The sequence below is a fragment of the Egretta garzetta genome, unplaced genomic scaffold, assembly GCF_000687185.1.
Source record: "Egretta garzetta isolate BGI_Z169 unplaced genomic scaffold, ASM68718v1 scaffold325, whole genome shotgun sequence".
NCBI lineage: Eukaryota > Metazoa > Chordata > Aves > Pelecaniformes > Ardeidae > Egretta > Egretta garzetta.
The window spans coordinates 315,027-323,999 of NW_009259833.1; the positions used below are offsets into that span (position 1 = coordinate 315,027).

The window sequence follows — 8,973 nt, forward strand, 5'->3', positions numbered from 1 at the left end:
AGCACCACCTCTGCCCGGCTGTTAAATCCCCCCAGGGCTGGGGACTCGACCCCTTCCCTGGGCAGCCCCTTCCAGTGCCTGACAACCCCAAGGGGAAGGAATTGTTCCCCATGGCCAACCTCACCCTGCCCTGGCACAACTTGAGGCCGCTGCCCCTCATCCCTGCCCATCCCCATGCTGCTACTTTAGAGCTCACTTGCAGCCGGGGCAAAAGCCGAGGGCAACAGCACGCCTCGGCAGCAGGCTCAGGGCGCTCTTTACCTGGGCTTTGCTTTCTTCCCAGGTGGAACCTGGGCTGGGTGGACCCGCCTGGACCTAGGGCAGCAGCTTTGATCCCTCCCGCAGCTCCCAGACACCGGTCTGACGCTCTGCGCTCCACTGGAGGTCAAGAGCTCCCCGGGGCCCAAGAAGCAGCAGATCCCACATCCTCAGCAGGGTTCTTCTGCCAGCAGCTCTTCTGGGCCAAGATGGGCTTCTTCCCATGGCCCTGGGGAAGCAAAAACCTCTCTGCGGCCCTCGTGCTTCCAGCGAGAGCGCCGCGCTTCGCAGGCACTTCACTGATCACTCCAGCACTGCCGAGGCAGGGGCAAGAGGATGATTTGAAAACAATGAGGAAAAGGGATATAAATAGAAGCCAGAGAAATATTGAAGCTGGCAGAGCTTCTTTTCACGTCAGAAAGCACAAGGCTACAGCAACGGAATCACGGCGCCAGCCCTGGTGCTCCTGCCCCGAGCCGGTTATTGCTGCTGGAGCTGCACCTGAGCTCCCCACCGCCCGTGTGCCACATCTTCACAGGCAGAGAGCATTAACATCCCCAAAATGTCAGAGCAGGAGAAAGGCAACAGGCCAAAATTAATGCAGAAAAGAGCATGACTCACCTTTTTCTTCTTCATCGAAGTATTTTAAGCTGGTCACCACTCTTTGCTCACGGAAGGCGAGGGAGCAGCCTCTGTTAGTGAGCGGCTTGCTTCGTGCCCGCTTATTTTCCCCATCGGCTGCGGAGGAGCTGGGCGCAGGCAGGGGAGCACAACCCTCGCCGGTGCTCTCCTGCTTGGAAGCATCGGCCTCCGAACGCCTTCGCCTGGCCGAGGCTGCGCTGGGTTACCCAGCGGGAATGACGCAGCGCGAGCACCCGCCCCGCAGCAGCGGCTCAAATCCTCCCTTGGCACCATTTCAACCCGGAGCAAGGAAATCTGGGGCCTTCCCAGCCCCAGGTTTCATTTCTGCAGGCGGGGGAATCGGCCACAGCCCTTGAGAGCTGTTGGGTTTTACAGGCGAGTTGTGTTTTTCTGGGCTTTGCTCATCTTTTGAACAGTGGCATGAGCCCACGTCTGCTTCATCGCCCTCATTCCCGTCATGAAGGGAGAAGAAGGAGCTGCAGCCTGTCAGTACAAATACAAATCGCCTTGGTGTGGGGTTGTTTTGGGGTTTTTTTTTTGTGTGGTTTTGGGGGTGGTGGTGGTTGGTTGGTTCCAATCCATGAAGCTGCAACACACTCTTCCACCACATCCTGGGCTTGGCCGCATTCACAGAATCACAGAATGGCAAGGGTTGGAAGGGCCCTCGGGAGATCATCCAGTCCAACCCCCCTGCTAAAGCAGGCTCTCCTAGAGCATGCTACACAGGACTTCGTCCAGGCGGGCTTTGAATATCTCCAGAGAAGGAGACTCCACAACCTCCCTGGGCAGCCTGTTCCAGTGCTCTGCCACCCTCAGAGTGAAGAAGTTCTTCCTCATATTCAACTGAAACCTCTTATGTTTCAGTTTGCACCCGTTGCCCCTAGTCCTGTCGCTGGACACCACTGCAAACAGACTGCTTCCGTCCTCTTGACTTCCGCCCTTAAGATATTTGTACGTGTTGATAAGGTCCCCTCTCAGTCTTCTCTTCTTCAGGCTGAACAAGCCCAACTCTCTCAGCCTTTCCTCGTAGGGGAGATGCTCCAGTCCCTTTATCATCCTAGTAGCTCTCCTCTGGACTCTCTCTAGGAGTTCCTCATCTTTCTTGACCTGGGGAGCCCAGAACTGGACACAGTACTCCAGGTGGGGTCTCACCAGGGCAGAGTAGAGGGGGAGGCCTGCTGGCGACCTCGAACTGCAGGATGCTCACGGCTGCACGAGGCAGACACATTGCACGGGCTGCAGCGACGCACAACTGCCCCTGGAGTCCAAAGCCCCTCTCCCTTTCGCAGTTAATTACAGGATGCTATTAGCTGCTTTCTTACACGATAGCTCCGTAAGGATGGACCTGTACTGAAATGGCTGCTGTTCTCATGGAGGGGGAAAAAACCCCCAAACCCTCACATCATAGCCCATAAAACCATCCCCATCCCTGGAAACTTTCAAGACCAGGTTGGACGGGGCTGTGAGCAACCGGATCTAGTTAGCGGTGTCCCTGCTCCTGCAGGGGGGTTGGGCTGGGTGGGCTCTAGGGGTCCCTTCCCACCCAAAACATTCTATGATTCTATGAAAACCAGGTTGTAGCCAACTGGAAAATTCCTTGGCGTGGCCACCAGGACCCTACAAACGAGCAGCCTGGCCAGGAAAAAAGCCACCCCACCTCAGCCAAACTAAACCCTAGCTGACAAATTCTCTTACAATAAAGTTTTTGGTGCTCAGCAATGCTTCCTCCTCCCTGGGCGCCCAGGCCAAGGCCCTCTGCTCATCTTCAGCCAGGCGTGTGAATTTTTAAGAAGTGTGTGTGGGGAAAAACACACACACACACAAAGAGCAAAGATTTGTTGGATGCCTTTCCTGGCAGGGATTGCACGAGAGGGTAGCCACGACTGCCGGCACCTGGACTGCACCTAAATGCGAGACGTTTGTTGCAAGCATTAACGACGTGGAGCACGGGCACCGGCCTGGCAAAGAACGTGACCATGTCCGTTGTGTGCCGTCCCCTTGGCCAAGAGCTGTTGTCCACTTCTGTGCTGCTGCAGCCGCCTCCCCACCCCAGGCAGGGCTACCAGGGAAACGTGCCACGTGGCTCTAGGCACATCAGGGTCCCTCTGGGCTTCCCGGTTTGTTATTTGGATGCCTGGTTCCATGCTCTCACCCCGTATTAATGAAGCCTGGCTCAAGAGGTGGCCAGAAAGCTTCAGGCCTCACCATGGGAAGGACCTGCACAGCCCCTTGTCTCCATGTGGGCTCTCGTGTTCCCTTTGCACATCCCCTTTTTTGTTGCAGCTAAAGATGTCTGAAACCTTACCAGCCCTCGTGGCTTTGGTGCTGTTCATGCCCGGTGTACTCTGAACACAAGAAAGCCTAAAACCCTTCAGAGCAGCTTTAGAGGGCAGCCTGGTTTTTTCCGCTTTTCCCTCCCGGCAGCCCCGCCACAGGCACCATCGCGCACCGCAGGAAATGATCTTGCCCGAACTTTTATGTCCAGGCAACCGCAGACCCTACGAGCCACACTAAAACCCGTGGAAAATTCACACCCGCCTGCTAACACGTCCCGTCCCCAGCTCTCCACGGGCGACTGCCACGTGCCAACAGCTTTTTAAACTCGGGCAGACACACAAAGGGTGAGAGGCGGCAGCTCTTGGCTCCTTTCCTCAACCCATCGCGTCTCCCGGGTTGCCCCAGCCGGGCTGGCTCGTGCCCCGGCTGCAGAGCCACCGCCCGAGACCCTCTGCCCCCATCCCAAACCCTAGCGCCAGGAACATGGCTTGGATGAACTCCCTGTCCCCGGCAGAAGCAAGGGTTCGGAGGGAAGTACAACCCAGCTCTTCGTTCAGCTGCATTTAGATCTAACGGGCAAATCAATACATCACACTTCAAAACAAACCCCAGCCTGTGCAGACAAGCCCGGAGACTTTCGCAGACGCTGAGCCAATGCAGCATGAAATCACCCCAGAACGAGCACACAAATGGGAAGCTAAAAATAAGACACACCACCACCACCACCACCCCCCCCCAAAAAATTGCTTTATTTCTTAATAAAGCTTCTGGTAAACTCAAAATGCATTCACCTTAAAGAAAAAAAATAAACTCATCCGCTGTTTCCTAGATTTGCCGGAGGGCCGCGCGTTCAGACGCACGGACGTGGTGAGCTTTTTTGGCCAGTACCTGGAAAAAAACTGGGCTGTCAGAGCTGTAGGCGTCAGAGTGATTCATAATTATGTCAGTGGTACCAGAACAACAAATTTTGCGGAAAATTTTAAGGATTCTGCACAGAAATTGCATCCCGTCTCACTACATCCCTTTCCATCTCCTCCGCTTTTATGGTGTCAGAAGCTTAACATGCCCCATTTACCAGTGTCTTAGAGGATGGGAAAAAAAACAACCAAACCCCAAAACCCAACGCAGTTCAATAAATCAAGCAGCAACAGCCTCCATCTCCTTTTAAATCCAACTCCCCGTGCAGGGCAGAGGCTCAGGCACGCTCGGGGTTTAGGTACCAGCAGCCTGCTCTCTGGTTTTTCACTCCCCAGCCCTCGAAACACAGGACACCAGCGTTTACCTTCAATGATTAAAAAACTTTATTGCCCGGTATTTTGGTTTTCCAGCAAGGACGCGCGTTCTCCCGCGCCGCCGGGGCAGCCATCCGAGCTAATCACGTGTGGCCGAGCGCTCGTTACCGCCGAAGCTTCCAGAAGGCGCCTGGCAGAGTCATTTATTAGAGTAACCCCCGAAACGACAACCGCTCCGCAAGCCGCTGCTCTCGATATCAACCCTGTTTTGGATTGAAATACGATAAAAAAGAAGCGGAGGAGGTCAGAGCTCCGGCCGCTCCCGTCGGATTTTGCCAAGTCAAGCGGGCAGCACCAGGCACGCGGCTTTTGGAAACCCGGAACGGCTGATGTCCAAGGACACCCACCCGCCCTGCGCCATCCCCACCGCAGGGCTGGGGCCAGGCGAGGATGGTGCTGAGCTCTTCCCCCAGGGTCGCAGCTCGCTCTCGTATCCCGCCTCACTCCGCTTGCAAAACGAAGCTTTAATTCTATCATTCCTGATAGAATTCCTGATGGCGGGAAAAGGCGACCGTCACGCCCATCTCCAAAGAGGACCAGGAGGAAGATCTGAGGAGCGACGGGGCTGGGAGTGATCAGGACCGAGCCGTCCCCAGAGCCCTTTCCCGTTGGATAGAGAAGGGAAGAGAGAGTTGGGAAGGGCCAGGAGGGATCCCCTGCGGGCAACCCGACTGCCTGCCGTGAGGAGGCGAGGGCAGCATGGGTACGGGAGGGCCGTGGGTGTTGTACACCGTGGCTTTGCCAGGGCCCCCGATGCTGCTGCCACATGGCATCCGTGTGCCCAAATCAACGGGTTACGGGGCTGGAGAAGCGGCAAATCTGGTGCGGGAACTACAAACAAGCCGGAGCAGAGGCCATGAGGATGGTTATGGCATTGGAGTTACGTGATGTGCAAGGAGAAGCCTGGAGACCATAGGATCATAGAATCACTTTGGTTGGAAAAGCCCTTTGAGATCATCGCGTCCAACCTTTAACCTACCCCTGCCATCCCACCACTAAACCCTGTCCCTCAGCACCTCATCTGTCCTTCTTTTAAATACCTCCAGGGGTGGGGACTCGACCACCTCCCTGGGCAGCCCATCCCAGAGCCTGACAACCCTTTCAGTGAAGAAGTTTTTCCTAATGTCCAACCTAAACCTGCCCTGGCGCAGCTTCAAACCATTCCCCCTCGTCCTATCATCTGTTCCCAGGGAGAAGAGGCCGACCACCCCTCCCTACAGCCTCCCCTCAGGCAGTTGTAGAAGGTGATCAGGTCTCCCCTCAGACCAGAAGCAGACTTTACCCCCCCCCCCCCAGAGGTGCACAGCGACAGGCCAGGAGGCAACAGGCACAAGTTGAAACACCATGAACTCCAATTGGATATTAGTAAAAAACTTTTTCAACATATGGGTAGTCAAATACTGGAACAGGGACTTAGGCAGTGCGGACTCTCCATCCGCCTCCACTGAGTATCTCCACCCTTGGAGATAATCAAGCGTCGCCATCCTGATCGAATTGCGACCCTGCTTTGAGTGGGGTTGGACTGGAGACCTCAGAGGTCCCTTCTACCCTCAGTTACTCCACGGTTGTGTGTCCCTGTAAAGATTCACTTTAAGTTTTAATCTCAATTCCTACCGCTAGCAAGGTAACGGCTTCCAATCCTCATGGTCTCCTACTGTAAAAGGATCAAACGGCATCGCCTGGGATGGACAGAGAGGAGCACAAATAAATGCACACAGAGAAAGAAGTCATTTGCGTAGCAGAATAACCCACACAATTTCAATGCTGAAACGCTAAAAGCCCGCTGACAGCGCCGCAGACGAAAATAGATGGTTTTCTCACGAGGCTGTTAAACAGGGTCCCCAAACTCAGAGCTTTCAGTTCACCTACGCTTCAGCCCTCTCTCGCAACGCATCAGAGCCCGTCCCAGGGACACGGCAGGCTTACGCAGGTAACGAGGCGCGCGAAACATCCCCAGCCTCTCAATCCCAGATCTCCTCTCCCCAGGGGAGATGCCCGATTTGCTGCCGTGGGCTCCGGCAGAAGCGAGTCCTTCGCAGTTGGCAGGCTTTGGTTTTTAGCTTACGTCTGTCACCTTGAGCTTTCTTTCCAGGATGAATCTTCTCCCCCCAGCAGCTGGCCGGGGCGAGGACCTCCTGCGGTGTCAGTCCAGCCTTTTCACCATGTAAGGCCCTTCCAGCTCGTAGCCGATCTTCCTGTAGTAGTTCCTTGTGCCAACGCCTGTGAGAAGAACGACAAAAATGGTTTAATTCAGCGCGACGCCAAACGAGCTGGAGAAGCCAGGGCCGGGCCGGAAAGTCATTTCCATGGAGGGATGGTGCCAAAAAGGAGCTCGGCCTCTCCAAACAGTCGGCGCCGGGCCTCCCTGGCTGCCGTGCTGGAGCGGGGGTGTTTATGCTCGTTAGCATCTGGTCTGATTACGGTGGTTTTAAGGGGGGAAACGCAGGAACAGAGCTGTTCTACCTGCCCTGAATCACGGGCCCCATCCTTTGTCCTGAGAAAGGCTGCGAGCTGCGAGGGAGGGAGGAAGCGACACGGGAACAACGGTGAAACGTGAGGCAAGAGTTCGGAGTACCCCGGGCTTAACAAAACCCAAAGACAGGCCCTTGAGAGGAGGCGGCTCAGGTGCAGGCATCATTACCAGGAACTGAAGGGCTCTAAAACCCAACAAACTCTGTCCAACGACTCCTAGAAACGAGCTCAGCTGCACTTCAGAGAGACAAGTGGGCTCCGCAGCCGCAATCCAATTTCCTGGTTGAAAAGGATGGCTCCGAACCCCCCCGGCTCCCAAACAGCCTCTTCCCTCTCCTTCCTCTCTTAACGAGACCCCACAGCGCCCTCGCCCAGGGTGAGCCCAGCCCCACTGACCCAGGCTGCCTTTCACGGCAGGACAGGTCCAGCGCAGCAGCCTTCCCCCTCACCTTATCTAATTACTCACAGATGCAGACATTAGTCATCAGGGGAGAGGGAGGAGGAATTCAGCATCGTGGCATCATTGTCGGCGCAGCTGGTGGGTAGGGACAGAAGGACAGATAGGACACAGCTCTCCATCAAGAAAAGCAGCCTCTCTTTCCTCTAATCTCATCCCTCCAGCCAGTTCCTGGAAACTGCGGTGCTTGCAAATGGCTCTCCAGGAATCGGCTCTGCATCTCCTATGCAGGGAGTGACCCGGTGCGGCTGGTAACCCCTTCCTGCCCACACATCCCTGCAGCATTTTTACCCGTTGCTGCTTTGACAGATTTGTTTAAAATAGCAGTAACATATTTCCTAAATGCACATTACCGTAGTAAGCACCACTGCTCCAGACAACCCCCCAGCCAACGCCCCAGGGAAGCATTACGATAATTTAAGGTATGGAAAAGACACCCGAAACCCAGACCTGAGATGCCCCCTTGCCCCTCATTCCAGCTGAAGCTGGGAAGAGCTTGAAAAACCAGAAAGAACCCTGAGCAAATTTATTTCTAAGCAGTGGCAAAGCCCCTGCGACGTCGCAGCAGAGCATCACCCTCAGCCAAAAACATCCTGAAGGGACCCAAATTCACTCGGCTTCAGCGCGAACCTGAAGCCGAGGAAAAACCCAAGTCCACGGCACGCACGTCCACTCCCCAATTCCTGATCTCCGCCCAGGAGGGTTGGGATCTCTGGCCTGGAGTAAACTACCACCTTTATCGATATCTTGCCTAACACGCGTCCTCTGGGTTCATTAGGAGAGGTGCTAGGGCACAACGTAAGAGATTTTGGCAGTAAAACAGCAGAGCCACCCTGCTCGTGGCCTGGAACAACTTGGTTAAAAGGATTAGCGAAATCTAAAGCTGCAGAACAACCCTCTGGAAGCTAAAGGACAAGAGAGTAATTCAGCTGATGGTTTTAAAAACACCTGGCTCAGAGCTAACATCCCCCCCCCCCCCCTTTTTTTTTCCTAAAGCCCTTGGGAAATGTGTGGATTTTAAAGGCGGCAGTTTAGGTTGCGTCGGAGCATCGTGCGCTGCCTCCATTAATCTCAGAGCTATTAAGTGGCCCTAGTTAAGCGCCAACTCTTCCTCGTTTGAGGGCGATGGGTTCAGGCCATTAACAAGACTGATGATGCAGTTGGCTGGCCCTGTGCCCCAGGGGTCCCCACACCGTGCCGCTTTGCGAAGATCCCAGTCGTCACCTCAGCCCTGCTCGTAGCAGTAACTTCGTGCACAAAATTACTGTCTTTCAACGGGAAAAGTCTTCTGCGAAGAGGAGCTCAAGCTGAGGGCTGCACGTGAAGATGCAGTGAGGTTTCCCCGCTGCCCAGCTCTAACTTGGGGCATCGCACCAGCTCCAGCGCTGCAGGGATGTTTTCAAGGCAAGAGGCTGTTGAAGGGAAAAGCTCTCACCGAGACACCCGTATTGGGTCTGCGTGGCAAGGTTTTGGTAGCGGGGGGGGCTGCAGGGGTGGCTTCTGTGAGGAGGTGCCAGAAGCTTCCCCCGTGTCCGACAGAGCCAGTCCCAGCCGGCTCCCAGGCGGCCCCCCCCC

At 55.3% G+C, this 8,973-nt stretch overlaps 1 protein-coding gene across 2 annotated transcripts in view; it reads right to left on the minus strand.

Annotated features, from left to right (window-relative positions):
• Positions 1-5,750: 5,750 nt before the first annotated feature.
• The window catches only part of ELP3 (elongator acetyltransferase complex subunit 3), a 106,838-nt gene continuing 103,615 nt past the window's right edge, over positions 5,751-8,973 (minus strand). For both annotated transcript variants that reach the window (XM_009639901.2, XM_035895411.1), the window contains one exon: positions 5,751-6,689. In XM_009639901.2, the coding sequence (XP_009638196.1) occupies positions 6,613-6,689 (77 nt within the window). In that variant the 3' untranslated portion in view covers positions 5,751-6,612. The remainder of the gene's footprint in view (positions 6,690-8,973) is intronic.